Genomic DNA, 26,097 nt, shown 5'->3' on the forward strand with positions numbered 1-26,097 from the left:
TGCTAATGGTGACAAAACATATTTATATCCGTTTCGATAGTTTTCAAATTATAAATTTATTTCATCATAAATCATAGTTTGTATTCCATATTAACATTTTTTTTCTCAAATAATATATAAAAGAAAGAATAGTGAAAGGAAAGATCAGTCAATCAGTTTACGCATTTAACACGAAGAGTTTTAATGAATAGAAATAATTTTAGTCTTACACCTAATTCCAATCACTTTACGCACTTACACACTTAAACAATCCAGTTAAAAGGATTCGTTGTCATAATCAAAAATAACTTAATTTAAAGAGAGCTTTTATTTTTTTTGTTTTTATATATTAAATGTACAAAACAATTAAAAAATTAGACCTTCTTAAATTTAGAAGTAATATTTTAAACTTTTCCATCTTATAGAATTAGTGTTCTATGGTATTTTTTAGCGCTTTTGTGCCAACTTTTTAGTACGTTTCTGTCTGTGCTACCTGGCAACACTGGCTCTACCGCCGACGGCAAGTTTTCCCTAATATTTGTTGCGAATTGGTATAAAAATCGATCGCAGATTTTTCCGTATGCGAATGCGAAAGAGAAAGTGGCACCAAATGTAAAGAGTCAATCCAAAACTAGATCGGTAAACGAAAGGAACACCGAAAACAACGATTAAAACGTAGAAAAGTGTTTGAAAAATGCAAATGCGAAAGCGATTGTCCGAGAAGTGAGAGGGTGTGAGTGTTTGCTGTATGTTTGTGTACGTGTGAGAAGAGCTGCAGCAAATTAAATATAAATAATAATGCCCAAGTGCCGTTGTTTGACAAATAATTGTGGCGCAAAATCATTACATGATTTTCAAGACGGTTTAAAGCAGTGACAGCGGAAATGTTTAATGGTTTTTAATTGCTCTAGCGGTCGCTGCCCCGGCGATGTGCCCATGCTAGTGTGTGTGTGTGATTGAAAAAAAGAGCTGGAAAAAGAGGAGAGTGTATGAAAGAGGAATATGCAACAACTGTGCGATTTTAGTTATCGGTGGCATTTTTTCGGCTATTTCGAGAGGCCGAAAGTCAAAATCAGAAAATCTGATGTGTACACACACATTACTGCCCAGAAACAGAGAAAACGGGGCGAAAGGAAAACTACGAAAGTGGTTGCTCTGCCATGTAGGTGTATATTTGGTGCGTGTGTGTGAGAGGAATGCTGCTGCCCGTCTATGTATCACGTTTCGCACACTACATATTTGCGTGCGTGTGTGTGACTGTGTAGTGTTGTATAGTGCATAATTTATGGAATTTCGGATTTCTTTCGAGTTTCGTTTTAGTTTGAGATTTTTCCCTTAATTTAATCGATCTATGTGCTCGGTCTCTCTCTGTCTGCCTCTCGCTCAAAATGGTTGCATCCCCAAGAGATGCACAAAGAGCGAGCGAGAGCGAGATAAACAGACGCCGCCGCCACTAACGCACACGCACACCAATGCAAATGCAGTTAGCTGGTAAAACTTGTTTTCTCCGTCTCACCTCTCTCTCTCTCTCTGCTCTGCAAAAAGAGCAAAAGCCGCTATTCGAATTCGGCCGCTACTCGCCTCTTCTGCTCTCTCGCCACTCGCCGCTGGCACAACTACACTACATACTGGCTATATACCATATATATGGCCGATTCAAAGCTAGGCGAGCAAAATTTCCATTGTGTGTGGCGACCAGCGTTCGCAGTCGGTTCGGAAATTTCTGACTCGTCATTTGTGCGCAAAAAACCCAAAATACAGCGCAAGAAACTCAAGCCTAAGTAATAGATTAAATACAAATATATATTTTAAATTACTGTAATTTTTTGAAACCAAATAATAACCGCTGCCTCGACTTTCATGTGTTCACAGTACGCGCGAGTGTTTGTGTTGGTGCTTCCCTATTACTCATCTTAATTTGAGCTCTGAAAAAGTATTTCTTTTCCGAAAAACAAAAAATAGCTGGGCCTAAATTGGAATATAGCCGCAAACTCTTACCTATTTTTTTGTCTACATCAACGATTAACGAAAATCCAACGACTTTCATCGTCGTTTGTGTGTTTCTGGAAGTAAATGTGTGTGTGTGCGTGTGCGGTGTATACTCGCTGCCTTTGGTTGAAAAAAAGTCATTTTCTGAGTCGCTCTCTCTCGGCTTGCTCTCTTTTTGCATGAATGAAACAACGAATGAACGAACCCTTGTAATTGTGATCTATGTGCGTGTGTGCGAGTGAGTGTAGCAACAAATAAGCAAGTTAAAACAATAAGAAAATTAAGTAATAAACAAAGCTATTACGGAAAAGGAAACAAATACCGAGCGGGGGAAAAAAGTGCATTGAAAGTCTAATTCTTCTTATATTCCAGCTATAAAACAACAAAGCAACATGCTTAATTTTACATTATGTGTGTTTCATTGCCAAAGCAACGTTTACGCTTAAATCTCTCCCCAGAGAGCAGATAAATATAAAATACACATAATAAAAATCAAATCAAAACCAAACATCAAATAGCTAATTACAAACAAATTCAACACCACAACAACAACAACCACAAAATATCGAAAGTAAAGAAACGAGACGAAAGAGAGCTCTTCATTATTTGTGTATCCGTGTGTGTCGTCTCTCTCGCGTGTGTGTCCGTGCCTATACCGTTGTGTGTGTGAGAGTGTGGCTGTGTGCGTGCAGCAGAATCAATAATAAAAAATTCAAATCCAAAATAAAAAGAGGAGAAAAATCAGCAAGCAAATGTGTAAAATACTAGAGAATATCAAAATCAACAACAAATAACAACACATCGGATAAATAACAATAATAGCAATACACTATAAGCAAACAACGTTGAGAAAATGAGGTGCTGCTGCTGTGCGAAGAAAACAAGCCAAGAACTATGACGCATCAAAATCATCAGACAAACGGTGCAAGTTTGGAGGATTGCCACACAAACTTTTATGCCTTGGTGAGTACTGTGTTGTTTTTCTGTGCAATTGTTTTTTATTTTTTCGCAATGGGCTTTATTTTTTTGCTACAGTATCTAGGTCAGTGAGGATTCAAGAGGGGGCGTGGTGTGGGGGGCTTATTGGCTAGCGGGGGTGTGTCACCCAAACAGAGACAATCATTTAAATTACCGATCATGGGATCCTCTTCTTCCCCACCCTCGCTCGGCATCTCTCTCTCTTATCGATTGGCAGCTAAAATGTAGACGCCGCCGGTCAGACACAGCTGTTTATCGTTATCGCTGCAGATTCTTCGCAAATATCCTACAGAAATATGCTGTTATTTGTATATATTTGTATTTTTGTAAACCTGCTGTTGAACAAAAGTGGAACTTTTTAAAGTTTTATATTGTGAGAGGTTATTTCATTCCTAAGGTCTTTTACCTTTAATTGTAATATTTAAACTTTAAATTATGGCTGTTATTTATAGGTTATTCAAAATATTTCAGTTCTTAAAAAGTAATTTCCTTATCTTGTAAAATTTCAATATCAAACCATTCATAAACCATTCAAACCATTCAAAATGAAGAGTTTTGATATGTGTTTAATCACTTAATTGTCATTTTGTTGTAAGGCTTAAAAGGCAATATAAATGGTATCTGCATTTTTGGTAGAGTGTTAATTAAAACAGACGTTTTTCTAAAGAGTTTAATTATACGTGTTGTCTTAATTAATTACAAATTTAAAAATACATTTTAACGTAAAGAAGGACATAAAAAATCAGCTTAAATTTGGCTTCAATTTTAAATATAGATACATATGTTGATTGTAAAAAGATATTTTTAGTTTCGCTGCAGATACCCCTGCTATGAAATAAATACTATCTATAAACTATACTATTTCGGCAATAATAATAAATAAGCGTTCCTGGAAACGTCAAACATTTATTCTACCCAACACAGTGAAGTTCCAGATATTTGTTAATGATAGATATCTGTAGTAAATAAAAGTAGAAGATTACGGGTGTTTACTGTAGCAGTAAAAACGGGTGTCTTTGTGGCAGCCCACAGCAATTATTGCTCTGTGACTTTGTGGGTAGCTTCGTGACTGCGGCTCGGTGACTTTCTGGCCCATAACAGGTTCTCCTTTCCCCGAGACCCAAAGTCGAAACTGAAAACTCTAGACCCGCGACTAAAAACTGAAGACTCGGGGACTACGACCGACGACTAGTTTGTCGGCCCAGCTAGTTAGTGAATGCGCTGTTGTCTCTCCGCTTTGGCATATTTCTTTAATGAATCTCGCGTCGAAAAGAGGAGATAGCAGAAATGAGAGGGGACGCAGAAGCCGAAAAAATGAAACAGAAAAGCCGAGTGAAATAGTCAGGGAAGAAGAGGAGGCGATGACGACGACAATGCGTACAATACAAGTCAACGTGCTCCTGCTCCACTCCCCGCTCTCTTTATTCCTCTCTGCCTGTGTCTGCTTACAACTCTCTTGCAGAGTTTGGAGCAGCAAGAGAGATGGTCAAGAAGGGGGAGAGGGCCGACGCCAACGAAATAACGAAACAATAACAAACGCCAAACTTTCTCTGAGCGAGATGGAGAGCGTGGCGACAGAGCGAGACGGCGCGCGAGAGCAAGTTGAACTTGAGAGGCACGCGCGCGTGAACAAACACAAACACAGGCGAATGTCGGAATGATAACAGTCAGAGACCTCCTCCTCTCTCGTTGAAGGATTGCAAAAAGCGAGAGGGAGAGGAAGATAGATAAAAGATAGAAAAAATCAACCTACGAGATAACTCGCCCAAAAATAAAAGACAAACCAACTCGAAGCGAAGAAAAAGCAGCGAGTCGAAATGAGAGCGAAAATGAAAACACACACAAAAATGGCAAAAACGAAGAGCAGCCAAGCAAGCAGCGGAAGAATGTGGAACATACATTTTTGTCGTCAAGACGGCGGAAAAAGAGAGGGCTTGAGAATTGAATTGGGGAGAATGGCCGGTTTGGGGGAATACCTTTCGGCTCTGATTGTGTGCGTGCGCGGCCGCCTGCCTACCAGTACGTATGTGAGGGTGTGTGGGTGTTTGAAGGTGCAGTTATTTATTTTGGCGCCATCTCGCTTTGGCCCATTGATTTCAGACTGCTTGCTTGCCTTCTCTCTCGCCACTTGCCACAGCAGCAACTTATTTCTATTTTATACAATTTCTACCATCTTAAAACCTCCATAGGTCTAGTTTCCCCCACTTGAATTGTGTACAACTAGGAATACACAAATCTTGGGATTTTAATAATCGGTGATAATTACTTTTTTGACAAACTATTGAGATGGAGAAGTGCAAGCCTACATACGCCAATATTGAAAGTTCATTGCGATACATCATTTTGTTTTTTCGTTATTTAAATTGAACGGATTTTCAGTGTAAGCATTCCGACTTCAAATATTTCAAATAGGATTTAAGATTCAATTACGTTGGTCATTGTTATAGAAAGGTACCATTTAATATTGACTTGCGGTTTTAGTTGGACTTGCTAACTGATATTCACAATTTGGTTAAGCCATAGTTTGATATGTACCGTTGTTGCCAAATTTATATTAATGAAAAATTGGAGTCTTGTGCGGAAGTCTAGTATTTTTCGTTTGTAAAATTGGGGACTGCTGTATAGAGCCAACGCAACTGCAGCGGAATCAGCCAATGACGACCCCAGATGGCTAAAAAAGCTAAAAAGCCAGCAAGCTACATAAGCCCAGTTAGTCAGTCACTCATTCTTCTTTTTCTCCGCGCTTCTCTCTCGTTTTCGCTTTTTGTTTCTTCTTCGGTGCCCCAAGTTTCTCATGTCTCTGCTGCAGCTCCTCCTTCTTCCCCACTCCTCCTTCCCACCCTCTGCCGTTTTTTTCGTGCTTTTGTTTTGAGTTGCGAGGCAGCGGAAGATTTTCGAGCTTCGCTTTGGTCGTTTATGCTTGGCCTGTTTTTGTTGTTGTTGTTCGTTGTTGCTGCCAAGTGCAATGAGGAATGTATTTACATGTGTGTGTGTTTTTAAAGATTTCGCAACACTGGTAAATTAGTGGGCAACAACTCAAGATTATTATCGTTTTTGCATATATTGAAATACACTTGTTAAAAGTCTTTATACCACAGTTCTTGAAGATGTATTCAAGATATAAGATATTGTGTAGAAAAGTTTCTGTATTATGTCGTTTCGTATTTACAAAAAAAATGTAACAGATTAATATATTTTTTGCTTGACTTTCCATCGATTCTCAAATCGTGACAAAATTAGCAATTCGTAACTCAATCTAACGTCATCGTTAGAATTGGCGTTTAATGAAAAATCCGATAAAGCAGTTTACTATTAAAATCTCAGTGAGTCAGATGGGTTGGGATGATGAAGGCTTTATTTTTAAGACCTAAAGAATTTATCGATGTAAAAATAGCATCTACGATTTTACAACAGTTTATTCATCTGGAATGGACTGGTTGGATAAGTTAATTAAATTACTATACATATTGAAGGGATCTAAATGAGCTTGATCACTTTAGCCTTGTAGAGAATCATTTTATAGTTCACTGTTGATACAATACATTTAATTTTAATAAACAAATTTTGTAATTCACATTTATTACACTAAGCATCAGCAAACACAGCTATCACTAAAATTCCATTCAATGAATCTATTGGAAATAAAATATGTAGATTTTTATTAGTGAAGTTTATCTTTTTAAGATTTCGCTAACAGCGTCTGCGATAACATGTCTTAAATTAGGAATTTGCTGTTTTCCGTACGTCATTTATAAGGAGATTATACAGACACGGAACGTTTGTCACGGCAGGGTAAACAAATGATAGGAACTTCCCTACAGATATATATAGATAGTGGAGCGATAGTTATCAGTAGAGTGTATTACAGAACCTATTGGGCATTAGTCTGGCTACCATTACCTGCTTACATACGCATTTATGACTAATTCCCTGCTAACTCTCTATTAACTTATTGCAGACTGATTTATGTGGAATAAAGTGGCGGAAGTTCGTTAACGGGGAGCGACCGAACGCATCGAGCGATCCTCTGGCAGACCCGATCCTGCGCTCCTATTCGCGATGCATCCAGGCGGACATGCTGTGCGTGTGGAGGAGGGTCCAATCCACGAAGACGGACAACGCCGACCCGAATGCCTTAAACTTCGAGATGACCACGTCGACCAAGGTCCACCCGCCCCTTTCGCTGGCCGCCGCCAAAGAGCTCTGGATCTTCTGGTACGGCGAGGAGCCCGATCTCAGTGAACTGGTCGATGCCGAGCTGCTCCGAGTGGCGGGTAAGTTTCTGGACTTGAGAAGGTTCTAATGAAATATACATACAGCTGTGTTCATTAAAATAGCAGTGCATGAGGAACTAAGAAATATAAAGGTATTTTTTTTTTATGTCCCTGTTCGTAAGCGACGTTTTTTTCACTGACTTTTTGGAAAATAGACTTGGCTGGGCCATGCCCAGCGATCTAAAACCGATCGAAACCCAACCAGTGAACATTAAAATCAAAATATTAGTAAGAAAAATAATGTTATTTCTAAGCCATGGTGAATTTTGTTGCTATTTTTTCATAACACTGCTTTTAGTGAACATCGGAATTACATCGGTTTCATTCATATTTTGAAAACTATTATTACGCTGATTATAAAGCGTTGAATTACACACATTTTTAAAACGATCTGCCGTAAAGCACAAAGGTTTAAGTAGTCCGGTATTAGCTACGAGGTATACAATATGACATTTTCGTAGAAGTTTCTAAATAAGTAAAACTATTTACCAGTTTGAATGCTATGTGTTACATTTAAGATCGATTGTGGTATTTTCTTGCTCTCCCTTTCTCACCCCCACACACTGACACACACATACCCGTTCTCACTCACACATCCAAGTGGGTGATGAATTTAATAAAGCTTCAAGGCCGCATCCATCGCATGCAATTGCAACAACAAATTTGCCATCTCTTTGACGTTTGTGTGTGGGTGAATCTGTGTGAGAAAAGCCAAAACAAATGCGACACACAAACAAACAAACAGAGAAACACGCAAAATACATTTCGATTGCGGCAGATGATTATTATTATTGCTCTTCTGATTCTCTCTACGTTTTTCTCCATCCCCGTCGTTTCGCAATCTTTCTTCCTCGCCTTTTCATTTTCCTTTGGCGTCATTCAACTCACATGGCGTCGTATTGAACCGTCGGCAACAGAAAAGAGAAAGAATAAAAGGAAAAAAGCAACAACTGTCAAACGTAGGCGGTTGTCTCCTCTCTTTCATCGACTTTCACACGGAAATAAAAAGTTCCATGTGTTAAATACATACATAATTTTTTTTTAATAACGTAATGTAAATGTTAAGATTAAATGTGCTAATTGCAACAGTGTCTTCTAAACATAAATGTTAAAAAGTTCCTAACTAAATATTATAATAATTAATAATATTATAATATAATTACAAATATTTGAACTCGGCTTTCCGAGCTTACATTAAAACCCTTTAATATTCCTTAAATCTTATCAATTCTTTTATAGTGCATCAAAGAAGGAAAGAGGAAGCAGTAATGCCGAAACGTCACCTGTCATTTGCAATGTTTTCGCTAGCTTTTTCTCTTTCGCTCTCCGTCGCTCTCTGGTAATTATGCAAACGAAGAAGGAAGGTGCTCTCACGCTCCCCCTTCTGCTCTGCTCCCCTCTCGCTTGCTCCTTCGAGGGTTGTTAAATATCAATACACACAACTGGCCTTCGAAAGAAGCTCGCTCTCTTTCGCACACCCCATCTCCATTTCTTTCGTCTCTTATCAGCCATTGCGTGTGGCTACTATTTATTAAATATTTTTGTTATTGCCTCATTATCTCTGACCGCTAACTACGTACTACACTACGTACATTGTTCAACGTAGAATTTAAATTGAGGTTTCGGCTTTTCCATGGCAAATTCCATTACCCACTAAGCAACCGCGATCGCTCGAGATCCGTAATTCCGTTATCTTATTAAATATGAATGTTAAAGATATCACAGTCTTTCAAAGAATTACTATTAAAATATAATGGTTCCTTATTATCCACAAGTTAATATAATAATACAACAAAAATGTGAAGGCTATTACTTGAAATCATAAAAAGTTACCTTATATATAACTACCTTATAATAATTCCCAGAAGTAATTATTATTCATTGGAGAATTGATTAAAAAAAAATTTTCAATTGGACTTTTTAAGTTTTAATAAGTAGCCGTATACATTTTTTATAATGCATAATTATTTATAAGTCGTACTGTGTACATATGTAAGAGATCATAATTTTTTCAATAGTGTTTTGATCAAACATACAATTTTATTCCTATTTAGAACTAAAAATTTCGCATCCGTGTAGCCCTCCAGAAGTTCTCATTTACCCACCGTTTCTCTTTGAAGTTTCCGAACGAGATAAGGAAGTCCGACTGTATCTTTTCATATCTGCCTACGTCATTGTGGCCCAATGATTTTACAGTTAGCTTGTTCTGCCGTCATACGTTAGCCCCCTTTTGAGGCGCGCATTTTTTTACCGTCTGGAGTTGAGAGTTGAATGCACGTTGATTCCACCGCTGATTCCACCGCTGATGAGACTTCGCCTTGTTTTTCGTGTTAGCCTTTGTCATTGCGTTATTTTATTTATTGCACTTTTAATGACAAGGACATTGACTAATTGCATTGACATTACTTTGTCTGCGTTTTTTGGTCGAATTTTCGTATACTTTTTATAGCTTTTTCGGCCATAAACAACGCAACTGGCAAAAAACATTGTCGTTTTGTTTTTGTGTGTGTGTGCGTGCCCGCAAATGCGTGTGAATGAAATTCTGAAAGAGAGCGGAGAGACGAAGAGAGAACACCTTGTTACTGTTACTAGCTCTCTGATTTGCTGTACATGAAAACGGCAACGCCGCAAATCTCAGCCAGTCAGCACAGTGGAATAAAAAATGATACTTTAATGCATAATATATTTTAGGATTACATGTTCTTTACGATTGAGTTTTATTAATTTAAATTTCTGAGTAATTTGAGATGAAGTTCAGGTTTAAATATTCCGTAAAAAGTAATTTCTATATTTTTAAAATTAGTTATGATTCCACATTATTAAAATCTTGATTTGACATATTTTTTTTTCCGCGGAGAGTGTGGTAAATCTTTTTTACAATTTGGAAGGACAAATGTTTTTTGTTTGTATTGTTAATTGAATATGTATGAATGTATCATGTGTTTTTCATGTAGTTATTGTTATTCTAAATACACCTTTCACTGCCATAGTAAACTAATTTGCATGCTTATTGTATTGCTTTTGCGTTTTTTTCCCTTCATGCTGTTTGCCTTTTCCATAATTTTTTTTACCATTATAAAGCACAGTAGACGTCAACGTGAAACACACCTATACCCTGAAGAATTAAAGGACACCCCCAATTTCCATTTATGTTTAAAAATAATAAAATAACAACCCGCACACACTACTTGTTGTCATTGTACTCAAACTGTTTGTTGTTGCACTCCGATGGCATACGACTTTACCTTAAACAGCTGTCACATTTATGTGTGTGTGTTCTGGGGCAGATGTGTGTGTGTGCTTCACAATTGGAGCCACTAATTACGTGCTGCTCTCTGCAAATCATAGAGAAAGAGTCGCAGAGAGATTCTCTCTTTTTGCGATTCTTGGCTCCCGATGAGCTTAAACTGGTTTGCAATCGTGGGCTTAATTACAATGCGCTTTATTGCTCATTTTGTAGTTGTTTTTTTTTTTTAAGTCTTTGTATTCGTGTGGTTTTACCTGGTTTTTGGCTTTTCGATTTGTTATTGCGCTTACTAAACATATTTTGAATGTGTGTGCGCTCAGATTATTGACCTTGATTAAACATTTGTTGCTGCTTTTTGTTATGTGTGTTCGTTTTTTGTTTTCATTATGTGTCACGCAAATGCAAAACTGCTAAATAACGCTCTCTTAATTACACGTTACAGTTCTTGTGAAATTCTCAAACACATTCTTAGAAAGAGAGTGCGGGAGAGGAGAGGAGGTCTGCTGCGATAGCAAAATGCTAACCTAAAATAGCAATGTTTTTTTTTGGGCCACAAACAAAAAGGTCAGTAAAGAGAGTGTGCGTGTGTGGGTGAACAAGAACGAGTGCACGCCTAGCGGCACTTTGTCTCCCAAACAACCACTCTCTCTCTTACTCGCTACTTTCCACAGAGCGACTTGCCACCTCTTTACCATCTCTTTAAAAACAACGGAGAGGGAGAGAAGCAGCAACATGTGCACAAACCACACGTGCTAAAAAAAATACACCCACACAGACAGCTTCTACGTGTTTGTGGAATTTGCATTGAGCAGTCGCCGTCGATTCCGATTCCCCGATTCCGATTCACCCGATTACAATTCCTGTTCCTATGAAGAAGGAAAAAGGGAAATATGATGATATTTAGCAGCTGTGGTGGGAGAAGGTACCACAGTCCATTGAAGCTAAAGAAAGCTTAATGAAAAACATGTTATCACAGTTATAAATCCCATAAAAAGAAAACATTTACTTTGTATTCCAATACTTAAACGTTAAAAAAAAATGTTTTGTGTTATTTTGTGATGTCGGAAAATTTTAAAAACATCCTTTGAATCTTTCTAAATTACCACCTCATAAAATCTTCTGCGAGAACATTGTATTTTGTTTGCTATCGCTTGAAGTCACTCTTCTGCATCAGTATTGTTTTTTGTTTGCCGTTTCGCTTCGCTCGTCTCTTGATTTCCTTTTATTTGTTTGTTTGCTGAGAGAGTGGCTGAAGCTGCAGTTGTTGTTGCTTTTGTTTCCACAGGCCTACCCTTGCGGACATTTATTTATAATTTTGGCGAGCTTTGAACTTTTCGCCGTTGAGTAGTGTGTCAATGTGTGTGTATGTGTGGTGTGTGACCTGAGAGAAGAAGAGAAACTAAGAAGAGCCGGCCTGCAGGATGGAAATTGGAAGCATAGGCATGGGAACATGTAGATGGCGGAATAATAATAGTGGTAAGGATGAGGAGGTGGACGAGGATGAAGAGAGGAGGCAGACTCTCTCACGCACTCACACACACACTGGCATAATCGTACATTGCCCTTGTAAGCCAAAGTGTGCTTGTGAGTTTTTAAGCGTCGTTGTAAAAAAAACTCACGCTGATCTCATTGAGGGAAAAACAGTAGCCATAAAATACAACAAGAATAGTTATCATACTGCTAAGCCATTTTTGCTTTGTTATTTGTCCATGTTATTTACCTTTACGTAATTATCCGTGCAACATTGTTGACCCACGAAGAAGAAGCAGGAGAAATCAATGCACGCGTGGGAATCGAAGAGATAGAGCGAAAGAGAGATTTACCCCGTAGTATATTTGAAAGTGTATGTGTGTCCGTTAAAGGTGGGGGTGGATGCTAGGAATTTTCCAAAAATTTCTAGACTTTCCTTTTTATTTTTTTTTACAAATCCTCCCTTCTATTTTCCCCGCAGTCTTCTACTGCCTTTTCTTTATGTTTCAAGTGTTTGCACTTCCGCTTCGGATTTTTGTTTTGTTGCTTGGCGGTTTTTTGTTTCCACCTCTTACATCTCTTCTCTTCTCATGCTGCATTTTTACATATTCCGTTTTACACATATTTTTATCTTTATCCACCGCTTTGCTTTTTTTGGGCCGCTCTGTGCCTCTCTCTTTCTGGCATTCTACCCCTCTCGCTCTAAGTTTGTTTGTCATTTTCCTAAAAAAACGATAAAAATGCAAAACGAAAACAAAAACAAAACAATAACAAATTTGAATAGTCTTAAAAGTTATGTTTTTCTTAAGGCGTGCGCGCGTCGGTACAAGAAAGAGAGAAGAAAAGTGGTTGTGAAAGAGAGGGGTCATTTGAGGCTGATTGTTTTACGTTGTAGACGCCTCTTCTCATTATTTCTCTTGCTGTTAGTTCTGGTTATTTCTTCCACTTGTTTTTGGGTATTTTCCACTTTTACATTTCAATGAAGCCCCGAAATCAAATAAAAACTAGATGTTGACAAAATAGAGAAATACACCTGGCGCTTGAAGATGCATTCAGAATTGGAGCTTCGGGAACGTTTTACTTATAAGAATATAAGGACTTTTATACGCCAACGCAAGTTAATTAAACTTGACAACATTGAATAAGGCAATAACCTATTGATTTTTAAGTTATAAGATCTGATTTCAACTGTTGTCAAAAAGTTGTGTACATGTATAAATCCTAGTACACCTTAAAGAGATTTATAAGATTTTACTTAGATTTATAATCTAAGTATTTATTTATTTTTTACCCTAGATCCATAAAGAATAAAATATATATTTTAAAAATTAATATAACATTAATAACTTTCTTCTATTATTTATTTGTTTATTTATTTCTTAGCCAACCAAGCGCTGTGGAATGGCACCTGGAAAGGAGCTCTCACCTACGAGTGCCGATCGCTGCTCTTTAAGGCGCTGCACAATCTCATGGAGAGGTAGAATCATACAGAAAATAAATATCAAATTTAAACTAATGTTTATATCAAAATTTACCTCAGATTCGTGCTTACCAAGGACATTGTCCGCTTTGGAAAATGGTTTGTGCAGCCCTGCACCTCCAGCGATCGCCTCTTTGGACGCAGGTATGTGCCTGGATGTGCAACAGATTCGGTATACATATACAGAGACTGTTCGGATATATGCGTTATCTTTTGTAAAAAAGCTGAAAATTTTATCAAGTTCACAATACGGCAATATCCCAGAATAATGAACAGGAACTCTGTGCAATGACATTGAAGCTTGTGGCATTGTATCGTTCTTCCTGCGACATTTCTCATCTATTTGATTCTCTTATAACGAATCAATATTCTTCAGTTTATTCATAACTATGAATTTTCGATTAATATCATTACTACAACTACATTTCTAACAATCTTTTAATGAACAAAAATACCTTTTTTTAACAAAATATTGGGCTTATAGGCTTAACTCTTCCATGAAACCACTTTGCTAATCATTTCCAATCTTTTTGCAGCTCCCAGCACTTGTCCTTCTCATTTACGTTCTTTGTGCACGGCGACACCGTTTGTGCCTCCATAGATTTGCGCGAGCATCCCGCCGTGCGTCCGCTGACCAAGGAGCATTTGGCCGAAGCTGCGGCAGCCTTTGCAGCGACCAGTTCTCCGCCAGGTTCAAATGGATCTACCGCGACAGCAGGCGGAGCAGTGCCTAATCCTGGTCAGGATCCAAATGGAGCCGGCATGGAGGCACTGGACGGCGGAGAAGGAGCGGCCAAGGCAGCGCCACCACCGCACGCGCGTAAGGTGATGCTGGCGCCCTTTGGAATTGCGGGCATACTCACCGGCAATAGTTATAAGGCCAGCGATCCCATAGCCGAGAAGATCCTCGAGGATTGGGCCTCGTTTTTTCCGCTGTGCAATAAGGACAACACGGACGTGCCACCCGTGGTGGAAGTGGTGTCGGGTGAGTGAATACTTTTAGATTAATTTCTCTCCAGGGATGCAGTCTAATTGGTTTAATTTTCATCCCCAGGTGGTCATAAGATGTATCATCCCACGAACTACGTACTAGTCACAGACCTGGACGACATGGAGCACATGGAGTTCGTCGAGATGCAGAAGATGCAAAGCCCAGTGGGTGGAGCGGCGGCTGATGTACCTGTTCTGGCCTCGCTTTCCTGCCCACCTGGAGCAGCCGTTGCTCCTCCAGCAATGGGCGCAGCTCCATCTGCAACAGCGGTTCCCTTGGGTCCAGCTTCCCTCAATGCTCCAGCAGGAGCAGGAGTTGGAGCTACTGCATCTTCTGCCGCCAAAGAGATATCCCGCAAGGCAGCTCCACAAGCGGTCAGCGCCCTGGAACGTCTCGCCTTCCAACCCTACTATGATCAAAGGCCCACCTCGGGCTTCACCTTCAATACCAACAATACTCACATACCCGCCTCGGCTGCCGTGGAAATGCCGGAACGAACCTGGCAGGATTGCGTGATGAACACGCTTCATGTGGATGCAGCAGCGGCGGCAGCAGCAGTTGCTTCTTCTACTACCGCCTCGGGAACTGTGTCATCATCTGCGGATGGCGACGAGAATGAGCTAAATAAACCGCCGCAGCAGGACTCAAAGCAACTGGTGCAGCAGCAGATTCAGCAGCAACAGCAGCAGCAACGTCAAAAGCTCTGGAACTTTGTGGATCCCATGCAGAAGGCACCCTGCATATGCACCAAGTGAGTTTCGATCTTTTAGATTCTTTAAAATTATAGTGGAGTATTCCTGCCATGCTCTTTCTCTCTATATGCAAGGGTATTTATCCAATCTCTAGAAGTTTTCAAATTGTAGTTCAAGAGTCTGGAATTATCCGAGAAAATATTTCATTCTGTTAGTTTGGGTGCTGTTAGCAAGTTTAATTTTAAGAAGCTGATTAGGTTTTGGTTTTAACAAAAAATAGTAAAGCATAAAGATATACATATATGGCATATGCTATCGTTACTTATTACCGTGATTGTGTTTTGATATTATTTTATAGTTCCACATCTAATGCAATCATTTTGTAAAAAAAAACAAGTTTCCATCTAGAGATTTTAAAAATACCCTTTCGTCTTTTACTTGCGCGCGGTTTTTGTTTTTTTTGTGACCCCTAAATATCTTGTTGCTGCCTCTAATATAATAACAATGTTTTTTAAATTGCATATAAAATCGATATAAACTTGATGTAGTGGAGATGTTGTGCTCCTTTGGGAAATTAGAAAAAACCCAATAAACCAAAACGAACCCGCTTTGATGGCATGCTAAAAAAAGTACCTTTACCCTAGAAACAATATGCAGTTAAAGGCGGTAGTTGACCTTATGTTTATTGTTATCTCTGCATGCGATAGGCAATAGATTTTTTCCGTTTTTTTTTTTTCTATACAACTTTCTTTTGAGTTACCTAACCCACACAGCAGCAACAAATAATAAAAACTTCAGCCAAGCGACAGAGCTACGAAAGTGAAGCGTTAAATGTATTGTGTTGCTAGTGTCTAAACCCGAAACAAACCAAAAAAACAAATTTCAGCGCCCAATGCAGCAGCAGTAGCAACAGCAGCAGCAGCATTACCAACATCAGCAACAACAAGCGACCGCAGCAACCGCTGGGATCGCCTGCGCTGCGAGCAGCAGTTACCAGTGCCAGTGGCAATAAGTCGTCCTCGTCATCTTCATCATCTTCGTCGTCGTCGTCCTACCAGCAGCAGCATTACCACCAGCAGCATCTGCAGCAGCAGCGACCGGGAACACCTGGGCCGCCGGCAACAGCAGTCACATCATCGCATCATTCCAGTTCCCTGGGCAACACTTGCGCCTCCAATTTTTCCGCGGCCACTCCCCGGCGTCACAATGTGCCGTTCCACAAGCGATTGCTCCATTCGCTGGCATCCACCGCCTCCTCCACGGCCTCCACCTCTAGAGCCAAAAGCCACAGCAACACCACCACAGACACCAATATACCAAAACAAAGGTTTGTGTGTTGAGTGGAGTGAAGTGAAGTGGCGTCTGTTCATTATAGCCAGTGCTGCCTATATTTTAGGTTAACGCTTATCAGTTTTCTCTTTTTTTAACATACCGTTGCGATCAAATAAGAGCACTATGGGATCCATTTTCATATATAAACGTTTTGAGGTCTTTTATTTTCGAATTGCATTGCTCTAGAACGGCTGACTTTGCTTAAACAGTCACTTTTTTAAGATCCACTTGCATCTTAGTGCATCCAAAAAAAAATACAAATTTGAAAAATGCTTACAAACCAAAATCATAATGAGTTGTATTCCAAAATCAAACTTTGGCCTTTTCTTTTACGAACATATACTTGATATCTATGATCTGTTAATCTGTTGCACCTTTGCAAAATAAAACTAAAAATCTTAATATTTAGAGAAAGGTGTCTTCTAGAGTGCTACTTTTTTGGCTGTTACTGTATATATACCACAAGTCCTCTAACTTTCGCTCTTTATCCACATTAATATAATTTTATTTCCACTCGGTTCACACGCTCTGTTAACCTTTGGATTAATGTTTTATTATTTTGTTTGTTAGTTTTGAGAATATTTTTTCTGCCCTTTGCGAAACACATTGGAATCAAAAGAGGGGCGCATTTAATTCATCACGTCTCCCCCCCAAAAAAAAGGATTCAACACACACACAAACATTCACGCGTCGTCATCTTGAAATAACAATTTCTAATTCCAATTCACTTAATCGCTCTTGGTAATTGGTAAATAAGCTAGCAACATTCTAAGCAAATTAAAAAGCAACGCTACAACACAAAAGACTGCAAGCAACGGCCTAATAACAAATTGTATAATATTTTCCATATCGAGGACATACAACACGTTTTGTAGCACCTAGCCTAGCTTAGTAATCTACTGCCCCCCACCCTCGTACACCCCGGAATCCACTTCCCCATTGTCGTTCTCATTTTCTCATGGCCCGTTTTGCAAATACTCGTATTCGATACTGGATTGAGTTTAAATACTTTGGTTTTGGTGCCGCATGTATCTTTGTTTCAATTCTCTAAGGTTTGATGCATTTTGTGGAATGATTTTAGTTTTATTTGCTGGTTTTCTTTATTGTAAATAACATAAGCACATATTATATAAACTATATGGGTGTGCAAAGAATTTTTAAAGTTTACTTGAACAAACAATTGGAGTGTCTTAAAGCTAAATTAGAAATAGATTTTCAAACTTTATTTTAATGTATTTATCTTTTATGACACCATAGTAGTTGGAATTCCATATAAACTTAAACAAAGAGCACCTCTTTTAAACGATATTATTTTGCAGCTGTAACGGTTTGGTTATTACATCTAATCCTAAAACAATGGATATGGTTTTATGATTAATTTTGCTATGGTTATTTTGTGGCACTTCTGTTGCTGGAGTATCCCAAGTAATATAATATATATTTAAATGATTAATAAACTGGCATACCTTTGTATACATAGCTACATTATACGTAGATAAGACATTGTACATAACCTTTCGATAAATAATGAGACACCACTTAATCTTAAAATAATTTATCCAATATGCTAATTTCAATATACATGTTTTTCTATTCCGACAGAAATCTGGGGAATACACCTCATGGAACACCACATGGCGGAGCTTCGACGTACTCCCGCAATTCCTTGGGTGGCGATTCATCGATGCCGGTGGCCTCCGTGGAATCACCGGCAACGCCAGCTCCCTCTCCGCATCCGAATTCGGCGCATTCGCAACCGACATCCGTGCCGCCAGCTGAGCAAGTGAGTGAAAGTGACGACCCAAAAACAAATGTGCTGACCCCTAGCCAACTTGTTTCACTAACACGATGTCCATCTCTGTCCACTTCACAGCTGCTCAATATGAGTCCTCATGCGCCAACTTCCGTTTCCAATCTGCAACAGCCGCCGACGCCTATAGACCACCTGCTAGACAAGAATACACCGGCTCCCACGCCAACTGACCAGCACGACAACAAGAGCATTACGGCCTCGCCTTATGTTCATCAGACGCCCAGCGTAGAGCCGCCCTCCTATACGGATCATGCGGCCGGCGGAGGAGCAGCTGGTGGGCAAGGCATTGGTACGGGTCCAGGAAGTGTGCCCGCCCAGCAACCGGCCACGCCCACGGCAGCAACATCAGCTGGCGGCGCCGGATCTGGCGGACCTTCAAATGCAATTGGAGGGAATGGAATGGGCACTATAAGTGTCAAGAAGCTTGAGATGCAGCAGCATACTCCATTGGCGGCTATGGCCATCAAGCAGGAACCTGGTGCTCAAGGTCGGGGGGTCGGAGGTGTTACCTCCACCACGGAGGCCTTGAACAACTTTAAGCGACTGTACAACCCGCCAAAGCTGACGTTAAAGGATCCGGACAGCTTCTACGACGAGGAGTGGCTTAAGGAGGTCATCTACGACTTTCAGTACCAGGAATACTGGTACGTGTTTTTTTTTGTTTTTCTAAACATCGCTTTATTTTCGAATTTTCACAACTACAGGGACTATAGCACGGTGAAACGTCCGAAAATGGAAAAGCAACGGCGACCTAGGTATGCCAAGAACCTCTACGAAGGGCAAACCCACGTGAAGCCCGTGATGCCTTCGCCAGGATCCGTTTATGGCTCGCAGTTGCTCTCTTTGGATGAATCAGCAGGCTCAGCAGGAGCAGGCGGTGTAGGACAGGCGGCTGGCAGCTCCGGCGGAGGACTAGTGGGCATTGCCAACAGTACTGCCAGTGGCAGTGATGTAGAAGCCGATGGCAGCAGCTTCTTCCAGGGATTGAATATTAAGACAGAGCCCGGATTGCATTCCCCCTCTTGCAAGGAAACGTCGAAATCTTCTGGCGGCAACAGCAGCGGTGGAGGAAGTGGTAGCGGGGGTAATCTCTTCACAGCTGAAGGTTTGAATCCCTCTCTCAATGATCTGGAGCAGTTGTTTGAAACGAGCTCGAACGACGAGTGCAGCAGCGTGCAAATCCACACACCGCCCGATTCTAATAACCCCTCGAATGGTGGCTGCAGTGCTGTGACCAATACGATTGAAGACCTCAAACGGAGCACAGCAGTGGCCAGTGCGGCCGTGGCAGCGGCAGCAGCAGCTGCGGCCTCAGGAGCGGGCAATATTCAGGCGGAGGATCTTACTAAGATGTTTCCTACACCACCCTCTCACGAACAGCAGCACCCGAACTCGAGTCCCTGCCAAACGGACGTGGTCATGACGGATCTCAGTGTGGACACCACCACAACCAATATAACCAGTAGTATCACCACGACCTGCAACACCACTATCACGAGTAGTATCAACACCACCACAACAGGCTGTAGCAACCCTAGCAACAGTATTATGCTGGCTTCCGTTGAAGCGCCCGTCACCGTGGTGGCCATTCAGACTGTCTCCAAGATGGTGAAGCAGGAATATAACCTGGAACTGGGTAGCCCTATGGAAGAGCCCATTGATGACTGGGACTATGTGTACCGAGCACCGCAACAGGAGAAGTTTGTAGGCTCCACGCGATATGCTCCATTGACCAACCTGCCCAGTCAAACACAGCCGCCGCTCACTCTGCCTACGGGATGCTTCTATCAACCCACCTGGAGTAGTCACAAATCAAGAGCAGCTACATTGGCTAAAGCAGCGGCAGCTCAACAGCAGCAGCATCAGAAACATCAGGCCCTTCAGCAGCGCATCCAATTGCATCAGCAGAAACTACAGCAGCTCCAGCTCCAGAATCAGCAGCAACAACAAGCTGCTGCCGCAGCAGCAGCGGCGGCAGCGGGAGGAGTTGGCCACCAGAAGCACCAGCATCAGCATCTTCATGATCTCCTGTCAGCGGCGCCGAGGACACCATTAACGCCCTCCACTGTTCCTCAACCGTTGAGCAGTGGTGGCAGTCAGTATTTGCTGAATCAGTTGAACTGCCCACAAGCACCACCTGGGGCATCCATGCAGCAGCTTATGCACCGAGCGGGGATGTCACCAATTTCCCCGGGACCCGGAATAGGTCCGTATGCCGCCAGAAGTAGTCCAATGTCGAGGGCAACTCCTACGCATCCGCCACCGCCATATCCCTATGACTTGGCTGTGGCTAGTCCCGCTACCTCCACATCGTCGTACTTGAACCGGCCGCTTCACTCGCAGGAGCATCCACACATGCATGGTATGGGCGGCGGAGCAGCGGGAGGTGTGGGTCACGGAACAGGAGCTGGCGGCCACATGGGTATGATACCTTACACTGGCGATGCGGGCATTGCCAGTGGTGGAACAACGATGACAGCCGGATCCTCGACCCTGCTTCAGGAATTACCAGAAGTAAATTCTGTCCTAGTTAACATACTGCTTTACGATACCGCCTTGAATGTCTTTCGGGATCACAATTTCGATAGTAGCAGTGTGTGTGTGTGCAATGCGGATACACAAAAGATCGGCAATATTCGCGGAGCTGATTCCGGAGTATATGTACCCCTGCCAGGCGTTAGCTTTAATCCTTTCCCTTCCGGAGCTGGAGGTGCTGCGGCTGGACAGCGAATGCTCAATGGACCCAGTTCCGCCGGTTTTGGCGGCATGCGGATGATCAGTGCCTTTGGGGGTTCGCCAGCCTCAGCCTCGATGCCCGGAGCTGGCTCCGGACATGGCCATGGTCCGAATGGCGGCTCGAACTCGTCGTCTTGCACGCCGCCCAGCAGTAATCCCCATATCACCGGCTATGTGGACGATGATCCCGTGGAATGTACGTGTGGTTTCAGTGCAGTGGTCAATCGAAGACTCTCTCATCGCGCTGGACTCTTTTACGAAGATGAGGTGGAGATCACGGGCATCGCGGATGATCCGGGCAGGAACAAGCAGCCTACATTGCTCAGTATCATCCAGAGTCTTAGCAGGAAAAACCAAATCAAGCAGGGACCTGGAGAACCGAGCTCTGCCTTGGAAAAAATCGGAGCGGGTGGATTGCCTAGTGGTCAACTGGAGCAATTGGCTCATGCTGTATTTGACCTGCTATTGGATCAGTGCTCTATTATTCAAACATCTAGTAGTTCGGTGCACAGAGCTCTTCAGTCCCATCGGAGGCGAATGTCCCGTCAACGAAGGATCTTCGGCACCAATGGAGCACCTACTGCTTCACTGGCATCAATTGCAAATGTTCTAGAGTTTATGGATGCACACGACGTTATAAGTTTGGCTCTGGAGCAGTCGAGATTGGCATTCGAAAACCAACGTATGGACAACATGATGGACTTCCATGGAAATGGTAGCAGTAGCTCTCATCAGCAACAGCAACTCACAGCTTTTCATGCACCACCAGCTGCTTTGCGTCACAAGCTAGCGGGTATTGGTGCTGGTCGGTTGACAGTCCACAAGTGGCCATATCTTCCCGTCGGTTTCACCCGTAGCAATAAGGAGATTGTACGCACCATGAATGCTATACAGCCGATGCTGCAGAATGCATTCCATTGCAAATCGAGGGGCGGTTCAGGTTCCAAGGATGCCAGTTCGTACAACACGGTGAGTGGACCGCTAACCTGGCGCCAATTCCATCGCCTGGCAGGCCGTGCATCCGGACAATGTGAGCCCCAACCGATACCATCCGTGGTGGTGGGCTACGAGAAAGATTGGATCTCGGTGGCACCGCACTCTATCCATTATTGGGATAAGTTTCTCCTGGAACCGTACTCTTATGCCCGGGATGTTGTCTACGTGGTGGTGTGTCCCGACAACGAGCATGTGGTGAGTTGCACTCGCAGCTATTTCCGGGAACTAAGCAGCACCTACGAGATGTGCAAGCTGGGAAAACACACGCCCATTCGAGGATGGGAAGGCTTCCTTCAGGTAGGCGCTGCTCGCAACAACGTGCCCGCGGATCGGGAAACGACCCCTTTAGATGATTGGCTGCGTACCCTGGAGCACGCTGCTCTGGCGGAGCAAATTCGTCGGTATGCAGTTGCCTTTATTCACCAGTTGGCTCCATATCTGAGTCGAGTGCCAAATGATAAAACGCTGTTGAATCCACCAGATGGCACTGGGAACTCGCACACCAAAGGAGGCAGCTCTTCCTCCTCGAATAGCTCTTCAGTCAGCGGATTACCTGGCGGGGACTTAAGCACTGATAATATCAAGCTGGAGCCGGGTACAGAACCTCAAGTACAACCGATGGAGACCAACGAAATAAAACAGGAACCCGGAGTGGGAAAAGGAGTCACTGCAGCAGGTGATACCAAACCCGCTTTGATCCTTGGAGATCCATTGGGAATGGGTGAGACTTTGGAGGACATCAACCCGTCAGCCATTGTCCTTTATGTGGTCAATCCGTTCACTTTCGCCTCGGATAGCTGCGAATTGGAGCGTTTGGCTTTGATTGCTCTGCTTCGTTGCTATGCGGAACTGCTGAAAGCAGTTCCTGATTCAGTGCGATCGCAGATGAACATACAGATTATATCGCTAGAATCGGTAATGGAACTGGGACCGTGCGGCAATCGAAAGCGTTTCTCGGACGAGATTAGGTGCCTTGCTCTTAATATATTTTCGCAGTGCCGGCGGCATCTGGTGCATGCCCAATCCGTAAAAAGTCTCACTGGCTTTGGAACGGCGGCTAATATGGAGGCGTTTCTCAAGACAAAGGATGAACCCAATCGCCGGGCTTACAAAATGTACACGGCTCCTTTTGTTCTTGCACCCATGCACGAGAGGAATGACAAAACGGACTTCTCCAGATCAGCGGGAAGTATGCATGGTCAGAATGAACATCGTTATTCGGTGATGTATTGCAATTACTGCCTGAGCGAGGATCAGGCTTGGCTTTTGGCCACCGCCACTGATGAAAGGGGCGAGATGCTGGAGAAGATCTGCATTAATATTGATGTGCCAAATCGTGCACGGAGAAGAAAAGCTCCTGCTCGCTATGTGGCCCTAAGGAAATTGATGGACTTCATCATGGGAATCATCTCGCAGACATCGCAAATGTGGCGTTTGGTGATCGGCCGCATTGGAAGGATCGGACACAGTGAACTAAAGTCGTGGAGTTTTTTGCTCAGCAAGCAACAGCTGCAAAAGGCATCCAAGCAATTTAAGGATATGTGTAAACAATGTACATTGATGTATCCACCCACAATCCTGAGTGCTTGTCTTGTGACCCTGGAGCCGGATGCCAAGCTGCGCGTGATGCCCGATCAGTTTACACCAGATGAGCGCTTCTCACAGATTTCAATGCAGAACCCGTTAGCTACTCCACAGGACGTGACCTGCACCCACATCCTGGTCTTTCCCACTAGCGCCGTCTGTGCGGTAAGTTTTTATCCATCTTTATCTAACACGATTGGTTATAATATCTTTTTATTTTCTTGCTCGCAGCCCTTTACGCGCCAGTTCCAAAATGAGCCGCAAGTAGATGACGACTTCCTAACCTTCGAGGAAGAGGGCAACGAGGACTTTAGCGATGCGGACATTGGAGATCTGTTCTGGGAAAGTAAGTGTTTTTTAATTTTGGTCTTTAAATGCGGATACTAAAGGTTTATCTTAAATCAGCTCACATGGACAGAGTTTCCAATCATGGTAGTCCGGGTCGCATGGATGACAATCGGAGTTGGCAGAGCGCAGGCGGTAACAACTTCAAATGCACGCCGCCCCAGGAAGTAGAGGAGGTGGGTTATCCATTATATTCCACTGACTTAAAACATTTACTAATTTTACCTACCATTTCAGGTTGGTTCACTTAACCAGCAGCCAATATCAGTGGGTTACATGGTGTCCACGGCGCCAACCGGTCGCATGCCCGCTTGGTTCTGGTCCGCTTGTCCGCATCTAGAAGATGTTTGCCCCGTGTTTCTGAAGACAGCCCTACATCTCCATGTGCCCAGTATACAGTCTGCCGATGATATTCTCAACTCGACCAATGCACATCAGTCAGCCAACGATCATCCGCTAGACTCCATTCTCACAGCGGATGTTCTGCGCTTCGTCCTCGAGGGATACAATGCCCTTTCCTGGCTGGCGCTCGACTCCAACACACACGATCGACTCTCCTGTCTACCCATAAATGTTCAGACGCTAATGGATCTGTACTATCTGACGGCTGCCATAGCCTAAGGTCCGGATTCTCAGATCTAAGATTCTCAGATCCTTAGATTTTCGGATCACCTAAAATTTAAATCAATCAAACGCAGTCGCATGCTTCCGTTTGCAGAACTTCCACTAGCTATATAATCTTGAAAGAACAACAGAATTCAGAACAGAAAGGATCTTAAACAGAATCAACACCAAGTAACCATGAATAGAAGTTAACAGAATCCAAAAACACCAACAGAACAACCAGAGCAATAGCAGCAGTTAACGCAACGCACAGATTACTTAGCATAATCAACAGGAAAACTAAACATAAACCGATCACCGATAAGAGCGGCGGATACAACATTATCGTCTACCGATAAGTTTTGAACAGCAACAGCATTACTATTTATTAGTCGTCGAGAATTTGTAAAAGTGTCAAGTGCAAGAATTGTTTGTTTAATTTTATTTTTTATACATATACATAGGCTGGCGTTCGATTAGTGTTTAATATTTATAAATATACAAAGAGGAGCGAATGGAATAGCGAAAAGCAAACAACAAACAAACAACCACACACATGTAGGCATATAGGTCATATATATACAATAGCGGAGTGGAGTTAACGCGAGAAACATTTTAGCATAAGTAACAAAGTTTGTACATATTTACAACCAATTCGCCGTAAGCAGCAAACCAGCAGCAGCAGCAAAACAAAACAGAAGTGTAATTATACAATTAGTAATTAGTTTACAACAAATTGGAAAAGCAGAGGAGGAGACCCTATTTAAATCTAATAAATTAAATCAATAAATTGTGTAAATTTTTGTGCAAAGCGAGAATTAGTTTAAATTTAAATTATACAAGAAGGAAGTGTAAAACAACACCGAACACACGCATTAAACGCCCCACACAATGGAAACAACAAAACATATAATTAACTGAAACTGTATACTGTAAATTGCATATATAAAAACTATATATATCTGGACGCCTAGCGCAGATGAAGAAGGACGTAGAAGGAGTAGGAGTAAGTGGAGAACGAGAACAGGAGTAGAATTAGGATGAGCGGTTAGGAAGAGTTTTTAATTTCGTGTGTTTTTTGTTGTCTCTTGTATTCGTATAATCCTAGGGAAACATTTGTACTTCACACAGATACTGAACCCAACCCACAAACAACTAACACACACACAAACACACCACTCACATAGCCAATTTTCTAATAATGGAATACTTAAACGAAAATGTGTACAAATTAATAATAATGTTTGTAAAGAACGGGAAAGCTTTCTACACTCACCAACAACACAACAACCACAATTGAGTTTGCACGTTTAAACGATTTTCGCTAGGCTTAAGTTTAAAACAAAATCAATTAAGTAAAGAAAGATAACAATTATTAAACAATGAAATTATTTTTACCTGTGTATTTTAATTAGCGTAAATTGTGTAAACAACAAAACCTACGATTACAAAGACGTTTTCTAGTAATTATCAACACCAACACCAACATAGAAACACAACACCCCACATGCATATCTTTTAAGTAGTTTCGATTTCATTTAGTATTCTTTTTATTTGTGTAATAAACCGAACTTGTTTGCAAACCTGA

The 26,097-nt window shown here is 41.8% G+C and overlaps 1 protein-coding gene and 1 non-coding gene across 7 annotated transcripts; both read left to right on the plus strand.

The window, feature by feature from the left end:
* The first annotated feature begins 467 nt into the window (after positions 1-467).
* Positions 468-26,097, plus strand: LOC120450157 (mediator of RNA polymerase II transcription subunit 13). Of its 6 annotated transcripts, XM_039633001.2 has the most exons (14): positions 468-591; positions 2,341-2,931; positions 6,905-7,220; positions 13,321-13,414; positions 13,478-13,561; positions 13,954-14,402; positions 14,472-15,159; positions 15,987-16,427; positions 18,035-18,215; positions 18,306-18,889; positions 18,950-23,726; positions 23,793-23,907; positions 23,967-24,082; positions 24,144-26,097. In XM_039633001.2, the coding sequence occupies exons 2-14, from the start codon at positions 2,863-2,865 to the stop codon at positions 24,525-24,527; spliced, it is 8,298 nt and encodes a 2,765-aa protein (XP_039488935.2). In that variant the 5' UTR covers positions 468-591; positions 2,341-2,862; the 3' UTR covers positions 24,528-26,097. The 6 variants fall into 6 exon arrangements, with proteins under 6 accessions (XP_039488935.2, XP_043862139.1, XP_043862143.1 ...); XM_044006204.1 differs by having other exon boundaries at positions 18,035-18,889; XM_044006208.1 differs by lacking the exon at positions 15,987-16,427.
* LOC120450673 lies at positions 13,610-13,751 on the plus strand. Its single transcript, XR_005616320.1, has one exon.

The sequence above is a fragment of the Drosophila santomea genome, chromosome 3L, assembly GCF_016746245.2.
Source record: "Drosophila santomea strain STO CAGO 1482 chromosome 3L, Prin_Dsan_1.1, whole genome shotgun sequence".
Taxonomy (NCBI): domain Eukaryota; kingdom Metazoa; phylum Arthropoda; class Insecta; order Diptera; family Drosophilidae; genus Drosophila; species Drosophila santomea.